Source organism: Chamaea fasciata, unplaced genomic scaffold (genome assembly GCF_029207755.1).
Source record: "Chamaea fasciata isolate MVZ Bird 193981 ecotype frontalis unplaced genomic scaffold, bChaFas1.0.hap1 SCAF_1, whole genome shotgun sequence".
NCBI classification, from domain to species: domain Eukaryota; kingdom Metazoa; phylum Chordata; class Aves; order Passeriformes; family Sylviidae; genus Chamaea; species Chamaea fasciata.
The window spans coordinates 86,487,800-86,508,197 of NW_027094086.1; the positions used below are offsets into that span (position 1 = coordinate 86,487,800).

At 42.7% G+C, this 20,398-nt stretch overlaps 1 protein-coding gene across 4 annotated transcripts in view; it reads left to right on the plus strand.

The window, feature by feature from the left end:
* The window catches only part of RREB1 (ras responsive element binding protein 1), a 122,577-nt gene that overhangs the window by 78,526 nt on the left and 23,653 nt on the right, over positions 1-20,398 (plus strand). For all 4 annotated transcript variants that reach the window (XM_066187704.1, XM_066187731.1, XM_066187714.1 and 1 more), the window contains 3 exons: positions 4,502-4,646; positions 5,805-5,944; positions 19,412-19,601. In XM_066187704.1, the coding sequence (XP_066043801.1) occupies positions 4,502-4,646; positions 5,805-5,944; positions 19,412-19,601 (475 nt within the window). The remainder of the gene's footprint in view (positions 1-4,501; positions 4,647-5,804; positions 5,945-19,411; positions 19,602-20,398) is intronic.

The window sequence follows — 20,398 nt, forward strand, 5'->3', positions numbered from 1 at the left end:
TTAATCATTAAGAGTTTAGTTCAGAGGTGGATCAGACCATGTTTGGAAAAGACTTCGTTTCCTCTTTTCATTTTATTCTTATTTTTTGCAAATTTTTCTGGTTTTTTCTCTGGTCTAATTTTAAATAGAGTTCCACCACTTTCTTTGAGAGTTTAATCAAGGCTAGGTAGCACTTAGTGCAAATGAGTCCTCCCTAATATTAAGCTCAAGTTTTTATCACCTCACAGCATATCATCCTGTGTACCATGGTTGGATTTTAGTGTTCCACCCTCAGCACTGTCCCAAGTGTACGTGTACTTGCATGCATGCTGGGGAGACTATGAGGTACCAATTTCAGGGCTCTGTACCTTCCTGAACTTGTCTGCTGTACTTTGGTTGCTCTGTAGAATGGCTCAGAGCCACAGTTCATTGATTTAATGAAGAAATCCAAGTTTCATCTGCTGTGATTCTGGCTGTCTTCTGAGCTGCAGTAGTGGTCACTTTAAAGCTGCTGGCACATGTTACTGTAACTTGCATCTGCAACTGAATATGAGCATTTCTGTGCACGTCCTTACTTTGCCCTTCCTTTTTTTTTGTTTTTTTGAACTACATTCTCACTTAAAGTGTTGAGTGTTTATCTTTATTTTTTGGAACTGATGAATGTCATATTATTTTTCTTTATCACTGTAAGATGCTGAAAGCCAGACTGACTTACGAGCCTGTCTTTTGCATTCTAAGTATGCCACTGTTGTCAGGCCAAAATATGTTGTTATAGTCACAAAGGGAAAATAACTTCTAAACACAGCTTTGTTCCTGTTCTTCTTGTATCTTGGCAGGCTAAACAGTGAGGTTGAACATTTTCAGTGTTACATGTAAGATCTAATCAAGGCAAACTCTTCTAAAGGAGTAAGGCAACACAAATACTTCCCCCCCCCCCCAATAATTATGGTTAGGAAACTTTTTAAGTAGAAGAAGCCTCAGTGAAGGGAGTGTTTAAAACAAGGGTTGTGGATGTAGATGTGACTTGGCATCTGCTGGAGTTCAGCTCATGTTAGGTGATAAATGTTGTCTCAAGGCAGAATGACATCCATGTTGCAAAGTAAAAGAAAGATGAAGATTGTGTCTATCCTTTGTACTTCTTGGCTTTATCTTCCCGCTTATCTTGGGCTGTAGCTCTACTAATCTTTTTCCTCTCCACCCTTAACTTGATGCAGTGAAACTTGCTTAACCTGCCAAAGGAACAACCTGCTGGCTGTAATGTGGGCAGGTTGTGACTCTCCTTGAGAACTCTGGAACCTGCCGCTTTGGTTTCGGAATTTTCCTTTTTTTCCTTAATGATCACATGCATAGAGCTATCACAGCAGCTGTGATGTTTGACCTACACAGTAAAAGTCAAAGGTGCAGTCAGGGTGTCTTCCTCTTTATAGCTCAATAGCTTAGGCTGCTTCCTTTCAAATATGCAAAACTAAAACATGAAGGGATCACTGCATTCCTTGCTGTGGTATGGATTCTGCTGTGGCTTTTAGGACATGGCAAAAGCACACACACTGCAGGAATGAGAACTGCAAGCAGTTGGGGCAGCCAGTGACTGACACCAGACACAGCAAAGCCCCCACCACTGTGGTGCTCTGCCCATGTTAGCAAGCCCTGCCTTACTGGCATACTTCACACTGCAGGCACAGCTGAACTGCTTTTGGGATGTGCAGGAGCCAGTGTGTTTGAATGCATTGTGTGGGTCATGCCAGGCGGTGGTTCAAGGCTGGGCTGGCACTAACTGGAGGTTCCAAGGGGTTTTCCTGTTGGTGTGCTGTGGATGTGCCATCACACCTCTCTCAAGTAAGAGCCAGCTCCATCTAAACAAGCAGAGTTCAACAGGTGGACAAACAGCAGGAGGAAAGAACTTAGCCCTAAGGAAGCTGGTTTGCATAGGTAGCTGCTAAACAGGAGTTGTGCATACTTGTTAATGGTTGGAAAGAGACTTCAAAAGAAAACGAGAAGAAAATGTCCCATGCCCAATGCATAGCAGGTTTTCTTGTTGCTTGATTGTTTTCTGGATGAATGTGATTTAGCTTGACTGATTTTGCTCTCTAGCTGTGTGAAAAGTAACTGGCCAACTAGAGTTAGCTGTGCTTCAGCCAAGCTGCCAGAGGGTTAAGCAGTCAGGCCGTGTGTGAGTGCCTGGGGTGCAGGGACAGACAGGCACAGCAAAAGCCTCTGTTCTTACTTTCAGGAGATCATTGAAATGGGAAAGCAGTCTTTACCAAAAAGAAATAATAAAAACATAGACAAACAATCCACCTTCCAGCTTTTGCTTTGCCTGTTCAGTTGAATATTTTGATTTTTTGTTCCGAGATGCTTTCTGAATTTTGTCTTCTGTCATTCTGGACAGGAACCCCTTGAACAAATAACTGGTTTCTTCTCCATTTTTCTTGTGTCAGTACAGACAACTGCAGCTCATGCTGTTGTTTTATCACCCATGAAAGAAGCTCTAGCTAGCATAAGAAGTTCGATCAGTGTCACAGGGGCAAAAACCCCAAGATTAAAGAAAACGAGTCAGTAGAATATCTATAGATGCCTTCCTGCAGATATTGTGAGGTGAGGTAGCACTGGATTCATGTGGATAAATCAGTTGCTTTGGTGGCTGTGGTGCCAGAGCTACCAGAGGGCCAAGGCAGGGAAATGCGTGGCACTCCATATGCTGTGTCAGCACTCTGGGTTTTCTCTGGCTCCTGTCAAATCTGGAGAGCGCCAAATGCTCAGACCTTCAGCATTTCTTCTCCTCCCAAATGGGTGATCATCAGGGAAAGAGGTCAGACAATTTCAGCAACCTTTCCATGATTCTCTGTCCAGTCTGCTGGGCACGTCTGCACATGGATGTGGCTGACAGGTGTCACCAGTGTCCATCCACCATTTGTGCAACCAGTGAGACTTACTGGGGATCTGGGGAAACTACCAGTTTTTTCTTGTGGACTTGATCCTCCAAGCAGCCCCAGACTTGATGGATGCTGAAAACAGGCAGTAGCTGAAAACAGCCATTTTAATCTTGTATCAGTTCTGGTACCTGTGGTGCTTTTGGCTTGGGGTTCTTCCTGCACAAAACCCTGCAGTTTGAGACAGTGATTTATATGCCTTCTGTTTTTTAAAAAGCTTCTGAGATTGAAAAAGGAAATATTAAAAAAAGCATCATGTGATGAGACACTCTTCCCAGCAGCTCCAGTGGGGTCTGCTGTGGGTCAGTTTGGTCCAGTGTGTTATCTCGAAGCATCATGCCCTTGGCATGCATAACTAGAACAGATTTGATGTCATAGCACCAAAGCAGTTATGAGGATGTGTGAGACTTGTCTGGGTTACAACATGATAGTGTGCAGTCATGTTAAGTGGCACTGTCCTGAGCTGAGTTGTGGATGTGACTTCTGACAGATTTACCCGAGTGCCATTAGCTTTGTCTCCATTATGGTTTTTTGAAGTCAGTCCTGTGGACAAATGGCAACTCCCTCCTGCACTCACATATCTAGCTATTAGAAGCAAAACATTTCCACTGTATCTAGGAGCATGCATTTGATTTTTTTTAATAGCTATATAAATTTGAAGTGAGATTAAAGGCCATACCTTTAAAAAAAAAAAAAGGAACATTTACATTTGAGCTTTGAGTTGTCAGAAGCATGGTAGCAATACCCTCCATCTCACTGAAGAGAACTAGACAACAGTGTCTTCCTCAGGTTGCAAATACAGAAAACCAAGAGGCAAGTGGGTCAGGTAAACAGATATTGATGAGATTGCTTCCTGAGTAATTGTGTCCCTTTCCCTTTTCCTGTGTCTTTGTGACAAGAAATAGTTGTTTTCCTGGGAAAGAAAGTTTGTCAACATGCCTTGGCAGTACAGTTTTGCAAGCTATACCTAGTGCACTGAAACAATGGGACCAGATAATCCTGACTTCAAAGCTGCGTGTGAAATTTGATATTGGGGTCCACCATTGTGTTAAGAACGAGAAGGAAACAAATATATTTAAGAAGTGTTGCTCTGGCGTTGGCTTATACACATCTACTTGAGGTGCAGTCTCAAACTCTAGGTGCAGAGCCAGTTGAAGGTGAGGTGCTTTTTTTTCACTGAGAGAAGTGAAAGCTAAGCTGCAGGCTTTTGCTTACTAGGCTGCCACAAGACAGGGAGGCTGGGTATGTGGATTGCTGAGCAGGTTTAGGCAGAGCCAGGACCTCATGGATGATGGGGAATGGGCATGGTGCTGATGGAACTAGATGTTAGCAGGGCAAGTGTCGTGCTGTGAGTTGGGACATGGGGAAAACTTGTGGGCTCCCTTCTGTGGCCCCTCACGGGCCCAGGCACTGCCAAGGGTCCCTGCTGGATCATGCCCCAGCTGTTTTTCAGAAGTTCAGCCTGGTTTATGGGATTTCTGATGGTATCCTGTAAATGCAAACCTTAGAAGTGATGTTGGCATTAAAATTTATATTGAACTTCCTTCCCTGGATTTGCCTGCTGACAGTGTCTTCTTCCCCTTCCTGCTTAGGCACATGAAGATTCATGAGAAGGATCCAAACAGCACAGCGAGCACCACTCCCCCCTCGCCACTGAAGCGCAGGCGATTGTCTTCAAAACGGAAGTTCAGTCACGATGCTGAGCTGGACAGAGAGGAGAGGACACCTGCAAAAAAGGTTCTTTAGGGGACATGAAGCAAAAGATGTTCCTGGTTACCTCCTAAATTGTCAGCTGTTTGGTTTGTGCACTCATCACAGACTTGTTTCAGCTCTGTATATGAGTTGCCATGCTTATTCTGTGTAGCTGGCACAGTTGTGTGAGACTGAAAATTAATTTCTAATTTCAGAGATTGAAATAATTAAATTTTTAAAATTATTTATTGTTTAAATTTTTGCGTTTGCTTAGGATTTATAAATAATTATTGTTGGATGACAAGAGGATGTGCTATTCTGCTGCTGCTGCAGCTTTTCCTCTAGATTTTTTTTTTCCCCCTCCCATTTATTTTGTAGTATTCTTGGAGGACAGTGATTTAAACTTTTAAAAAGCAGTGTTTACTTCAAAAGCAGCAGCAACTGAAGTCTGCTTTTGTCTAGATCTGAAGGGGAAAAAAATCTACAGTACATTTCCCTTTCATAGTAGCATAATCCTGCCTTATTGGAGGTTCAAGATTGACCGGAAAATATTTATTTGAAGGCTAGATGTTTCCATTAGGATTTTGTTTTTGAAATATTTTAACACATCTCAGTCATTTGCACAAAATGTATGGTGTCTGCCAAACTTAACTAGACTCTTTCCACTTACTGTCTCTAAATGGCAAGCCGGTAGCAGTTCCATTTAGCACAGTATCCCTTGCTCTGTGCATGCTTTTCTCCCTCTAATCAGAAGAGAAGTATAGAGAACATGCAGAAGTTCATTGCTTCTCCCTGAACCACTTGACGTAGCAGTTGGCAGTATCTCAGTGGCATAAATAATTTAGGCTGACAGCTTCCCTGGCTTTCTGAACGGGGAGGAATGCTAGTTCAGTGGTATATAAACACATGGGTTTATAAGTTCTTCAAATCACAGTTCCTCATTAGAACTGATATATCTGTGACTCAGCTGCACACTTTATCTCCTACTGAGCCTCCTTTTCTGTCATGCATGTTCTTACACGTGTGCTGAGGCTCTGTTGCTTACGCTTTCCCCTGAAGAGTGAGTCCTTTGTGTTTTCTTGCAGCAAGGTTACAAATAAAGCCTGCAACTTTCTGTAAGAGAGAGACTTTGAATGGATTGGAAGTTTGGTTTGGTGCTTACAAGTTGGTTGAGTGAGGTTTTTTTTTTCCCTTTTTCTGAAGGTTGTTGAGGATGGCCATTCCGGTGAAGGGGATAAGAGGGCTGACGATGAAGTTTATCATTGTCCAGTGTGTTTCAAAGACTTCTTTTGCAAGTATGGGCTGGAGTCCCACATGGAGACACATCCAGATAATTCATTGAGGTAAGAGATAGTACCCAGAGAGTCTCTGGTCACTAGACTGCCTGAAGAAGCCTGCTGGGGAGAGGCAGCCTTCTGCTGTTAATTGCCCTCCTTTTTGGTTTTGAGTGGGTTCTTAAATGCTTTGCCTCATCTTGTGTGACTTAATTCTGTTATTTTTTTGCAAATACAGGAAATCTTGCCAGTTAATAGCTGGAAATGTTTTTAGAAAAAATTAAGGGCCCCTCTTCCTCCCCTTGAAACCCCATCACTGTTACATAAAACTGTAAAATGCCAACATTGCAAAATTTTAACAAGATAAACTTAAAGATGCTTAAAACTTGATAAAAAGCATTCAGTTATTATCCTGTGAGATTATTCTGTTTGTGAAGAAAGCAGCAGCTGGATAGAAAGGGATTTTCAGTCACTGGAGTGAGTGAAGGTAGATGAGTTTCTGGTTTCAGACTTTCAGTAAAATGTTTTATGCTTTTCTGCCTTTTAAGGTTAGGGAATGATGTGGATTTTGGCTTAAATGAGCTTTTCTTAACAAGGAAAAATTATTTATTAATTGTTCGGGAAGGTGCTTGGATGTTGTGTTTTGATTCAAGTAATTGCCTCTGGGACTCCTGAAACTGTTTTATTTCCTGTTTTTTTACCACAGAAAAATGTAGAGCCAGATACATGAAGATATAAAAGAAATTTTTCAAGTCTAGTTGAAACATGTAGACAAGCTGCTACTTTAGGAAAGGAGATTGTCTGTTTGCAGAAACTTGTCAATATTTTAAACTTATTTTGGGACATTGAACTCTAATGATCCTTTTGGTGAAGAAGTGAAGAGTTCAGCATCTTGAAGTGTCAGCACTCACTCCTGGATACAGGTTCTTTATAGAATGGCATGGAGCAGAGGTATCCCATTCTATTAAATGGGATTAATTCTACTAAATTTCTCCTTTTTTAAATTTTCATTTAGAAAACCTTGGTAAATACTTGTAAAAATACTTTTAAAAGGCATTGTTAATGTTGCAGTTACAGGGGAAAGGAGTTGAAAGCTTGGTTCATTCAACAGTAGTTAATTAAATGTACTTTGCTGTTTCTGAAGTAAATTAGGTAAATTTTCATTATAGATCAAAGCTGAAACTGTTGTTCTCCAGTAACAGCTCTGCAACCCCCACAGAATGGAGTCTGGAACAATTTTGCCTTACACTTCATGCTTTAGAGAAAGCAGCTGGCATATTAGGTTTATCCTGGCATTACCCTCATTTTGAAGCTTCTCTGAAGATATGACTTCTTTGCAAAGTTATATGCCATGGAACTGAGTGGAGAAGTGGATTTTCTTGCTTTGAGTGATGGATATAAGATAATGGAATAGATATCCTTCTAGCTTGGCGACTTTGCTGTCTGCTGTGGCAAGGCAGCAAGACACAGTGGCTGTGCAAACATGCTGTTCCTCTTTATGCAGCTCTTGCTCTAGTATTAGACTTGCTTTGGGATAATATTCTCCTGAAATGGATTTTGCTACCCTTGATTCTGTTGAGCAGCAAAGACTAGAATGTGTCCCTAAATCAAAGTCACAATTGTCAAGCTCCGTGGGTATGATTTAAGAGTGGTGCTGGGATGCTTATCTTTATAGAGTTGTCTAGGTGATAGTGAGGAGGTTTTGTCAGACACTTGCCTCAGCCATTTAAGATGTGTCAGTGAAGACGGGACAAGGAAAATGTGGTCCTCTCTGGACAGCTGATATATTAAGGTGCAACTTACCTGCCCATCTGGTTTAAACCACGCCTTTTCTTCTAGTCTAGACTAGTCAAATGACACTCTCTGCCTGGCCCAACCTGACAGAAAATCCTCTAGTAAGCAGAGCAGTTTGACTGCTGTTAAGGTGACTCTTTCATCCCAAATGAAATGAGTTCAAATCCTTGGCCAGCAGGGGCTGTAGTCCCCTGGTTCCCAGAGTTCTGCAATACTGTTTGTAGGATTTAACAAAACATAGACAGTGTGGCATGCCATTCTCAGTCCTCAGTACAAGTAAATGAAGTCCTTTTGGTGAGGCTTGAGGGGTTTTTTGAGTGAAAGAGACGAAGAAAAGAGAATCTTTTGCTAGAGTAGTAGAGCAGGAGACCTGTGTATACAGGTGTACTTGTGGTGGGGAAGCAAAATGCAGAATGTTAGAAGGCTTTCATCAAATCCTGTTGTTGCCTTATTACAGAAGACAAGGGGAAATAACTCTTGTTAAAGTTCAAACAAACAAAAAAGCACAGTAACTGCGTTGTGAGCAAAGGGCAGGGAGCGTAACACCCCCAGTCTCTTTTTATTGCCCATATTGTAAAAGCAGAGTCACTTGATAAGGACCTGTGAGGAAGGTATCGGATGTGTATGCCAGAGTCAGATACTCTGGGTCTGGTGGTTCATTTGGAGCTACTGCAGTAGGCAGTAGCCCAGCACAGACTGTTTTGTTATGATCAGAAATAAGTGATGCTCAGTCTGCCTAGCTCAATCTGCCTAGCCAAGGCCTTCCGTTGTAAGGGCACAGGTCAAACATCCAATTCCTTTTTGCTACCCTATCTCCTATAAAAAAGGATTGCAGACTGGCTCTGAAGCAGTTCCCCAGTGTGCACTGCCTTGATGGCGGCACCATCCTCCCTTCAGGGATGCATCCGTGGCCGTGGCAAGGTGCCAGGGTGGGCAGGAGCTTCTGCCCGGCTTCCCTGTGGTCCTTTAATCCTGCCATTTCAGTGCTGCTGCTTAAATACAGCCTCTTGCCCCCAGAGCTGTCTGAGTCTGTCTGTCCCGGCCACCCTCTGCTAAGCAGCAGAAAAGGTAAGGCTGTCTGGCAGCCCTGGGATCAGTATGTGAGCAGCTAATTTACAGGGTGGGCCATCACCCTTCCAGATACTGTCAAATGAACAACTTTAAATCACAGGGTTAGCTGTTCAAAGTCAGATGAAAAGACACTCCCCATTGTCTTGCCCAGAACTGCTTTTTCATGTAAAACCCTGAGCAGGGAGCACCTCATTGTTTACTTGCAGCAGAATAAACAATACTTAATCCACTGATTGTGTGAGAGGGGCTCCCGCTTGGGAGGGTATCTCTTGATTATGTAAAATCCTAAATCGTGCATCTTTGTCTCCTAATTATGGTAAGAACTGCCCTGGTCTTGCAAGCAATAATAGGGCCCTTTGTCCCATTGATAATGGGCTGTGGCACTGCATCTCCTTCGTGGCATTACACCCCCTGGTCAGTCCTGTCCCTTTGAAGCCCTGGGTCCTGCACCCTAATTAATGACATGAGCTGGCCCTGGCAAGGTTGTCTGCAATGCCCCTTAGCAGTGGGAGGTGGCCCTGGGTTGCTTTCTGACCCCCTTGGCTTCTCCACCTGGATTATTTAAAGAAGTCTGCTTCCCTGCAGCTGGGGCCTCAGGACACTGTCTATTTTGGTGAGTTTGTATCTGAGTGTTGATAAAATTAGCAGAGAGCTGAAACGCTGCACAGCCAACAGGGAAAATTAGAAACCTGACAGAGCAGGGGAGTTTCTCTTGAAACTTTTGTGGCACAGGGTTGCTGTCAAACGTGAAATTGTGCTTGTAAAGGTCACCTGACAGCTCTGAGCAACGTCAGCAGTGTAAGCAGAGGAGATGTGAGGATTTCCCGGGGAGAAACCTCTCCAGATGCTGTGCTGGGTTTCTCCTCTTTCCTTTGGCAAATACAGCGGAACAGTACATGAACTGTAAAATTCCTCTCTTGGATTTCACTGTAGCCAGAGCATACCCATTATATTTCCTCTCCTTCTCCTCCAGCAGGTTTAGTGCAGTACGCTGTACCAAGAGCTAAAACATTTTTAATTTTTCCTTCCTCACAGCAGCAAAGGGACATTTCATTTATGCTGCCTCTCATGTCTGGGTATCTTCCTGAGGAGAGGAGGAGGGAGCTGGTGATGGTGTTAGAGTTACCTCCTTTCTTAGACTCATTCCAACATCATTTCTCACCCTGGATAGTTATGCAGTTTGAATGTGGTAAAAGGCTGCCTCTTAATGAACATCGTGAGGCTTTCTGATCACATTTGGTTCAGTGTGGCATTGTCTCCAGTTACAAGATTTGGTTTTGCTATATTTTTGTAAGATACAAGAAATAAGTAGACACTGCAGTGTGAAAGTCACTCTCTGCCTATGTCACTGAGCTGACCTGGTGACCATAACCAGCAGATGCCTGTTGCCATGAATGGATTCAGGGGAGATTAAGTTTTTTGACCTTCTACAGAGCCTGTCCAAACAGTGATATAATATATTAAGCTTTGTAACTTGAAAATCCTGGGCATATTTTCACAAGGACAACAAAAGCAGTTCTCTTCCCCCGGGGTTATGTGCTTCTGAAAAACCTTCAAACAAAGGAAACCAAAAGCTGTTCACAGCCTACCTTGTTCTTCAAAACAGCCTGCCCAAGTTTTGCTGAAATTATGTAGAGGTTGAACACTGCCATGGAAAGCAATTGTTTTGAACTACTCACAGGTCAGTAACAGGCACAGCAACAGAAGAACTCAGGCCCTGGAAGGAAAAGTGTTAGGAGTCTCTGACCATTAGGATCTGTGGTCCTCTGCCTCTAGTTTTGCCAGGGTAACCACTGTGAGGTCTTGTTTTTGAAAACACTAATGGGTGGAAAAAACTTGTCACTGTTTCTTGGTGTTACCTGGCTTCAGCAACATGGAGTGGACAGCTTAAATGCTGTAGCAATGGTCTTCTGGACTCTGTGGGTAAATTGAAGACATCTGTCACGTGTAACTTGCAATTCAGGCAGGCTGGTCACCAGGTTTCCCCCTTTGTCAGCACATCCACATTCTTCAGTGCATGGTGGGATGCTGCCAGGCAGCTGGATCTATGTCCCAATCTTAAATCATTTTAGACAATGCACATGAGCAGCCCCATTTAAGTCAGGACAAGAGGAAGTGGGTTTTGGGTGAAAAAGATACCAGCTACTCAGAATATGGCATGTTACTGTTACTGTTCTTCAAGGCAGTTCTGCACACTGGCTTTAGGGAGATAAAATAGTCAAGGAAAGAAATGAATGGAGATTCAAAATGTATGGAGACGATTTCAAGTCATTAGCACCAATAGAAAAGACTAGTACAATATTAGGTTGTTTTCAGAGCAGTAGTTGTTGCTGTGTAAAAGTACATTGAACTGAATGTTAAAAGGAAAAAAAGAAAACAGCCAGAAAAAGACCCTTAGGTGTCATTCCTGGTTTTGCGAATGCCTATCCAAGCAAGTTTAGGAATTCACTTTCTATCTGTTCTCTCCTTATATAGTACGGAATAATCCTGGTTTCTACATGTGGCAAGCCTTTTGTGGGAAGAGGGTGTTAGTGATGCCACAGACTTGCAGGAGTGAAGGTGTTTGAAAACTAGATGTTGTTTGCAATTAATTCTACTTTGAGACAAAACCACGGGTTCATGGTGGGGAGAGGAAGCTTCTTCCTGGTAGTTGACACTGCGTTATTGGAAGCAACTTGAAGGATGAATGACGAGTCATCTTCATTCACCACTGTGAGGTTATAGACTACTTTTTCTCTCTGTCACAACTGTTGATGTGCACATAGCCTCATTCCTTGTTAGAATTTCAAAATAAGAAACATTGTGCTCTTTTAATGATGGTGGATAATTCTGAGGTGGTTGTATCCTACACAGTTGTTAAGAGGGATGGAGAGCACTCCAGCATAGGCATAATCATGGACCTCCTTGAGCTCTGCTTTTGGCATACTGTATTTTGGGCCCACTGCTTCCTTTTTTAGTCAATGAGATTGTACCAGCAAGGACAGTTTAGGTAGAACTTGCTCTGGAGTCACTGAGTATTAACCCTGTTAATGCTACAAAACTTGTTACAGCCAAAGATGGAGGTGACAAGGGGCAGTGGTGTGACATTGTCAATTCAGCTGACTCTCTTGCTCTGCTCTCAAGCTGTTTGCTCAATGTCTTGCTGATAGAAACTAGGAACCAACTCCTATTCTCTTGCTGGCAGCATTTTCAATGCAGGAGCAATTCCATGAGACAGCTGACAATGAGGAAGTCCAGCTCTGGTAAATGCTATGACCTGAAATATGCAATTCTTGGTAAGGCAGAGGAGATAGTATGCAAGCAAGCTGGTGAATGCATCCTTTTACTGAGCAAATGGAGAAGTAGAAATCAGCGGGTTGTCTTGCAAAAGCAGAACAGAACTGCACGTTACGGGCTTTCTGAAGTTTCTGTTCAGAAAAGAGAGCTGGGAAACATCTGAAGAGCAACGCGAGTCCAGCACTGGCCTAGAAGTGGTCAGCTCACATCAGGGAGCTCATTGTGTGAGGAAACTGGGAATCCAGAGCAGCTGGATAAAAATACTGGCTGGTGAATGGACACGGAGAGTGATGCTCCCATGTGAAACTGTGTGCTCTGTCACATGGTGTTGAATATCTTAGCTTGGCTGCCAGAATAGAAAGTGGGTAAATGCAAAGCTGGCTGTAGAGGAAAGCTGCTTGTAAAAGGGCATGCAGGAGGGAAAAGGGGCTGAGCCAAAATAGGTTATTAGCACGCCTGCCTGATCCTAAGGAGCAGGATTTGTTTATTCGCAGGCTCTGTCAAAGTGCTGGGTGCTACTCAGTGTGTTGGCAGTCATGTCTGCATGCTGAGCATATCTTAACCTGCAAATGTAGATAAGGGCAAGAGACTGCAGTCCAGATTCAACTGTGCCTATTTGTGAGCCCTGTTGTGGTCAGTGGATGCTTATAGGATAGAGAAACCCCTGGAGATGTATTTCTCTTTACGTTAGTCATGAAAAACGGTGGTGTTTTTTTAACATGGTAGACACATAGATTTCTTTTTTAACTCTTGCTATTAATTTTAAAATTACAGAAGTACTTGGCTTCCAAATTTGAAAGATGTGTTAGAAGATAGGAAGGGTTTTTCATTTCTTACCTTGAAAGAATACCAGAAGGTTCACTTGAGTTGCTGTGCACAAATAACCAACCACTGTTATTCTGGATGTCATGCAGCTTCTAATTTTGGTAGCTGTAGAGGACTGTTCTGGTCAGCTTTTTTCCCCCCTAGATATGTTTGCCCTAACTATTAAACCCTTCATTGTTATTTAAGTTGATCTTCAGCTCTTTATCTGTGATTCTATCCAGCCAATTTGTTGACACTTCTGGTTTTTAAAACTTTGACCTTTATTAAGTAAAAAAAGTCATTATGAGAAAATGACTACTTTGTGTGAGTGTCTGTGGGCCATGTCCTATTTTGTCATTATTTTGTCTTAGTTACATGTTAATTCTGTTAAAGTAAATGGTAGAGTAAGCTACTTTTTCACCAGGGCAGAGGTGTTTAAATCTGGCACTGTTGAAGTGTTGCTGGTAAATGCAGTTCATTACAGTGTTAGGAAGAAGTTCTCACTCATTTTTCTTTGCTCACACACAAAGGAAGTTAAAACACGACACAGCATGGCTTGTGCCTTTTTATTAAACCTTAACAGCAGCTAATTTCACTGGAATTACTCTGAAGGTGGAGTCACTGGTGCGGACACTGACTCTGCTGCGTGCTGACAAATTTCTGAAGCACAACATCACCCTGGTTTATATCGGGTCTGTCCTGGCTCCTGCACGGTATTTTTCTTGCCTGGACCACAGTGCAGCTGTAGGAATGTACATAACGCTGTGCATCCCTCTATTAATAGAAGGGTTGGTGCAGGGAGTTCAGCCTTGGCTGCATCCAAGGGTGGCTTCTTTGAGGGAGAGGATTAAAGAGAGTGACAGAACACGTCTAACAAAATCAGGCGGCCAGTGGGGTGGTGGAAGCGGGGGAAAGTTAAAAGAAAAGTTCCTCCTTTGCCGAGGCTGTGAAGCAGCATGCACGGAACATCTAGCGGGCTATGTCCGTCCCCTTAGGCACAAGGGAAGGGGAGGGGAGCCTCTGCAGCTGGCAGGGAATTGGCTCCTGGTGCTGCTTGCGGTTCCAGCACAGCCCCATAGCGGTGGGCGAGGTCGAGATGGCAGAGCAGCAGGTCCTTTGGGGTCACACACGCGGTGGAGCTGCGGGGGAGGGAGGCGGGAATGGGCATTGCAGGGCAGCAGGAGGACTCAGAGGGATCGCTAGGAGGGAGGCAGGAACGGGGTTCGCAGCGCTGCTGCTTTTCCGTCATTCATCCGCAGCAAATGGGAGAGATTAGTGCGGCTGTTGGATGTTATTTCCCAAGGCCCTGGGTGTGGAGGCCAGGAAGGGTTGTTTTTTGGTGTGTTTTTTTTTTATCCAAAAGGAGATGAGTATCTGGGCCTGGGTGGGGTTGCACAGGAGCAGAAACCAGTTGGCTCTTCCTCATCTCTCTCAGTTTGCCTGGCCCCAGAAGAAGTGAAAGAGAAGCAAAGGAATTCATTCCTGAAAGGGCATATGTCTGTAACCTGCTAGCTTTTCTTTCAGGTGGTGAAAGCCCTTGTGTTTAAAACCATTCTTTCTCCATCTCCCCCTCCTTGTCAGGCTTCCCTGAGCTGGACACTGCTAGTGTGGAGGCTGGGAGTCTGCTCCCACCGCCGGTGTGGACATGAGTCAGCAGCAGGGAATCACCCATCTTTCTGTTCTACCCAGCTGTATTATTTTTAGGTCAGCATAGGAATTTCTTTGCTCATGAAAGCCCCATTAATTCTGCAAATAACGTTAGAGAGAAAGGAGAATAATAGCAACAGAGGTAGAAAAACACATGGTACCGGCTGGGGATTTCAGTGGGAGGAGTTAACTTCATAACTTAATTGTGTATTAATAACTTGTGTCTCAGGATATGTTTCTTTTTTTTTGTTTCCCTTCTGTTTGTGGAAGTTGCTAAAGAGCACAGACAGGAAAGGAACAAAGTGGTAGCAAGCTTTTTATTTTCGATAAGACCTAGAAATTAAGATTGTTTTTATTTCTTAATGTCCACAATATGGGCAACTTTGTGTTAGTGAGCTGCATGGATGAAAACCTCAGATTTTCATCTGTGTCGTTTCAGAAGTACAAGCAAAATAATGGTAAATGTCAATTTCTCACCAGCAGTCTCAGGTAATGCACAGCATAGTGTTTGTTTAATTTCTTGGTAACATAACATGATAAATAAAAATATTTCACCTTTTCATCTTGACTACTGAAATGTAAAATCTAGAAGGATTGAGTGGTTGTCCGCATTGCTCTTAATCAAAATCAAGACTGATTAATTTTGCTAAAAATTTGCCTCTGCACTTCCTTTCTAAAATGTCTTTCCATTTCTTGAAGAACAGCCGTTTCCTCTGCTGACAAATTGGAGTTGTCTCAGAGGAGAGTGTAATGCAAGGCAACAGGCATTGCTTATATAAACTTTTCTTGCAGAGGTGCCACTTATCAGAAGTGTGGCAAATCCTGCCTTGCCTCCTTGAACGAGCAAGCTTTGCAAAGCACTGACTATTTCTTAAAGCCTGTTTAAATGCTTTTATGTCCTAATTAGCATTACAGATTTCAAGAATACTGACTTATTTTAGGAGAAAGCTTTTCAGTGGTGTGTTTTTTACATAGAGATGCATACACTTGTCTGCATCAAGAAAATAAGAAAAAAAAAATGGTGCACTGGTATAGCAATAATTAATCAGACCTGCCTGGTGTGGTACATGCCCTGAGCACCAAGGGAAGCCTGGTTGTTGCATTGTTACATTTTGGTTCTGATTTTGTGTTCTAGGAGTTCTGTTTCCTTACCTGCTTGTTTTTTACGCTTCTGCCAGTGAGCCAGAGCTTTAGTATTGTATTTGCATTGTTACAGATGTGAGCAAGTCCAAAACACGAAGGCAATTGAGAATTAAAGTAATTTTAAAGGGGCCTTAGCTGCTAAAACCAATTTTTTCCTTTTTACTTAAAACTGAATCTCTAAACTTGGAACTGAACAGCTTTTTTCTCCCTATTCTGTAACCATATTGAAGAAGAAAAATTGAAAACTATGGCCAAGACTAGCAATCACATGATAATACAGCACCTTTTATTAGATACATCTGGAAACTTACCTTGCAAGTAGAGTGCTTTTATCTCTGCACAGGTGTTGAGCCATTGCTCAGCCTGTTCTGCTAACAGCCTCAGAGCCTGTTCGCATCACTATTCTGGGCAGCCATGCCATCCATGTTTGACTTGGAACTGCATGTCAGCAGACTTGTGTAATTTTAAGGAGAGGGATGCTTTTCTGTTAGTCTGGTTGGTTTTTGGTGGTTTGGGGAGTTTTTTTGGGGTAGGAGGTTGTTTGTTGGTTTGGTTTGTTTTCCTTTGTTTTTTAAAGTTCATCATGAGCAAACTATTGCCATATGTTTCAGATGCTTTATTTGATATGCTGGACTTTTCAGACTTTCCACAATTACTAATACATTTATTTATTTTTTAAAGCAGTTTAAACAAGATGGAAAAGCATTCATATCACCTAAAATTGCTTCCTCTTTTCCTTCTTCGACTGACTGGGTCTAGATTTAAAAATACTGTAGGCAGTGACACTACCCAAAGATGGAAAATAGTACTGATGACAAAACAGAGAAATTAATAGTTAGACTTCCTTAAAAAAACCCTAATGCTTCCAGTTTATGCACTGTTAGACATGGCAGCTTAGCCCGTTTTAAGTTAACACAAGACTTAGTCAATGCAGCATGATGCTTGCTAGTTAGGTTAGTTAACTAGTTAGGTTTTGACACTTAGTACCTGTAAGCTTTTCTTGTAGGTGCTGGAGGTCCAGACTTGGACCACAGAGGAAGGCAGGGCATCCACAGCTCCCATGTGGTTCTGTAAGCTATGCCACCAGGGCAAGGTGCATTTATATGCCCTGAAGAGCCTGCAACTTGAGATGACAGGCTTGATATATCTGGATGTTTCTTTTTTCATCCAGGTGCTTCTTTCTGATCTGATGAAAAAAGAGCTTAATCTTTCTCCCAGTTTCTCTTTTTGTTTGCTGATTCTTCACTCACAGCAAAGAAAATAAAAGAAGACTAAGGAAGAAAGAGTAAAATAAATATGCTTACTAAAAGGGAAAGCTTATATTCCTTTTATAAGATACATTACTTTTGTTTGGGGGAGCAGAGGTAGTTCCCTTTGCATTGAAAACACCATTTTTAACTTTGAAATTTTTGCTGTCCTGAGGCTAGCAGCTGATCCAGGTGTACTGTGAAGGACTTTCACATGGGTGTTTGCTCTGAAAGATTAACTCTCAAGTGCTGCTTTTGATGGGAGACCTAAATAAAGTAGTGCTGGAAATCAGCATATTGCAAGAGGGAGGTGAGGGGGAGTGCAAGATGAACAAGGCACACCTCCCTGCTGTGTGGGACGTGTGGCTGCTTGACAAGGAGCATTGGCTCCTGCACAGCCCAGATCTTGGGAGTACAGTGGCAGGAGTCATTGCTCCCAGTTAACTCTGTGGTGCCATCACTGGTAGCTGTGCCTGCCCTGTCACACACGAGGAGATACAGCTGCTGCATGTGTTCCTGGGCCCAGGGCAGGCCAGGCACATGGGGACCCCAGGGCTGCTTCAGGATGCCCCAAGGTCAGGGTCTGTGTCCCTTTGCAGAACAGCCTGCAATGCTTCCAGTGGTGCAGGAGAATTGTTTCCGAGCCCTCCTTGTTTGTATATTGATATACCAGGAGGAACATGTTAGAAGTACTGCTTGTTTTCATGCAAGGCATTTTTGTTACTTCTAAAAGCAAATTATTTCAGTAGCCCGCAAATTCTTCAGGTGGCTACTTATAAGTTTTTAATGCTCTCCATCCCCCAGTGGTTTTGGTGGTTGTGTTTTTGTTTTCACTGAAGATGAAAGCTTTGCATCATAGAATAGGTGCTGCCAAGTGAGCTGTAGGAGAGCCGTTGATCCTGATGCTGGAGAAGCACTGTGTGTTGGCCATCCCCCGCCCCCCCGAGATTGTTGTCACATTTGGCATACCTCTTTAAGTAAACATTAGCTTTGTAAATGGCATTGGTTTGGTATTTAATGGAATGCAGGAACTATGTCAGCAGTAATTATACAGGTAGGATGCAAGTGAATTGACAGGAGAGTTAAAACAGATTAAGCCTTCAGCGCATATTTATGTCTCAAGCTTTCTGGGTACTGTGATAACAATGGCTGTGTTATATACACTTCACACTTGGTTCTTTCACCACTCAGGGACTGAGTCCAGTTGCTTTGTAGGTGACTTGGTTATCTCTTCATTTTCAGAGAATAAAAAAAATGGCTGTGGGGGTTTACGTAGTGATAAAATGAACACCAATGGGAGTTTGTTAGGGACAGGACAGGAGGGAGTGGTTTCAGGATTTTGTCAGAAGTCATTTCTAATTGCGGGATGTTTTTTGAATGAGTAGGCACATGTCCTTTTCCTTGGTGGAGACGGCAGAGACAGTGGGGAAAAGCAAGGCCAGGGGCAGATGTGAAAAACTCCTCGTGGATATAATACTCTCACTGAAAAAATCTGACTGCCTCCTACCCACTAGTGTTTTGCTTCTGGGAAACCCACACTTTGACTGGAAGCTGGACTTGTAACCCCAAGGAACCTGAGGTTGAGTGAAACTCTGTGTCACCCATTGAATGCAGAATGGACGTGACCTGTCATGCTGCAGAGCTCACGTTCCAAATATTTAAAAGGCAATAAGCTTTGTTGACGTGTTGGCCAAATGTTGCTGCATAGCCCTTTCTGCCTGCAGCATAGCTTTGATTGTTTAATGCAATGTTTTATGTGAGAAACCCTTGTTTAGCTGTATTTGGGGTTTGAGAACTTAAGAGAAACAAGAAATCACAACAATAAAGCGTGAGTAGGAAAAGCCAGTGCTTCTGCATTTTTCTTCAGGGCAGACTGGCTGTGAAGGAGGCATAAAAGTGTCAGAAGTATTGAACCTGTTTCAGGTCTTTCTCCTCTGAACCTTTCTCCCCTTCAAGGATCAGTAGTTTTCCTTTTAAAACAGTTGCTTTCTCATAACAGCTTTGAAAAATACCAGTGAAAGTTTATGGAAAGGCATGTGTGAGGAAGATTCACATGCAGGTATTAGAGTGGCGTTCAGTAATATGTTTTAAGCAGTGGTTATGAAAGGTGCAATTTTTACATTTACTTGCTACTAAGGTCAGATTTAGCCTCTCCTTGTCACTGATTTTTTTAAAAAATGTTGTTTATTTTAACAGTACTTTTCAGTAAAAATTAAATGGTGTAAGGCCATTGAAATATTTTTCATTGGACAATGAAAAGGTTTTCACTAGGCTGTTATCTCAGCTGCTGTTCTACTGTCTGCTTGTGTGAGATTGTCAGTTCTCATATTCTTTGAACTTCCAGTGGACTTACTAGCCAGGAACTGGTAGAAAGTGACTGTGACCAAAATGGCCTTTTGTGGTGATAGGTTTTGACACGTTGTGGCTTTATTTTGCATTTAGCAAGTTCTTAGTATCATGGGGTGAGAGGAAAGAGGACATCGCACTGCAAGAAGAGTGCTAGTTCTTAAGCTTGCAGCAGTCAGTAAGTAATTCCTGTTTCTTTCCTTTCCAGGTGTGACATCTGTTGTATTACCTTTCGTACTCATCGGGGCTTACTGCGCCATAATGCAGTTATCCACAAGCAGCTTCCCAGAGATCCCATGGGAAAGCCTTTCATTCAGAACAACCCTTCAATTCCAGCAGGCTTCCATGACTTGGGATTCACGGACTTCTCCTGTAGGAAGTTCCCCCGCATTTCTCAGGTACTCTCTGTTCTTCATAGCTTAAGGTAGCAGCTGCTACAGTGCTTATCTGATGAGGTCATTGAAAGATTCATCCTGCATGTAGAATGTTTTGTGGAAAGTACATCACCACTGTTGGTGTAGGCTTCAAACACTTTATTCCTCTCCTTTTTTCTTTTTTCATCTAAAGAATATTGGCACTGGGGACATTTTCATCATTATAGTGGATAACTATCAGTGTAAAGATGCATAAAAAATTTTGAAGGAAAACTGGTCAGATTAGATCCTTGCCCCTTTGAGCATACCCAAAAAATCCTACATCTGAAATCAACAGGGAGTACACATGGTAAGGAAGACATTATTTATTTTAGTTTACTCTGGCAAGGATGTAGTTGGAGTATGAAAGTTCTTATTACAAAAAAACTTTGAGCAGTCACCTAAGTTAACAGTGACATCTTCAGTGATTCCCTCACAAAACACTCCACAGTTTTCCTCGTGTAAGGTTTGAGGGTTCCGCACCTTTGGGGAAAGTCAGGGAGGTAGTCTGTAAATATTTTTCTGAGAGCCATAAAGTTTTCTGTTGAGTGGTGTGATTCCTCCCTCTGTCAAACCTTGCCTGCCTTAGTTTGGATGAAGCTGCCTATCTGTTAAAAAATCAACAGCACAATCCGCCAGAACCATGCTTAGTTTCTGAACTTTTCTTATTCTTCTGGAATTAAAGCATTGATTTCCAACTCTTCTGACCGCAAAGTTCTTGACTTGAAATTTGCTGCTGCACTAGGGGAGCATATAGGTCTTTCTGTCAATCTGTTACAGTT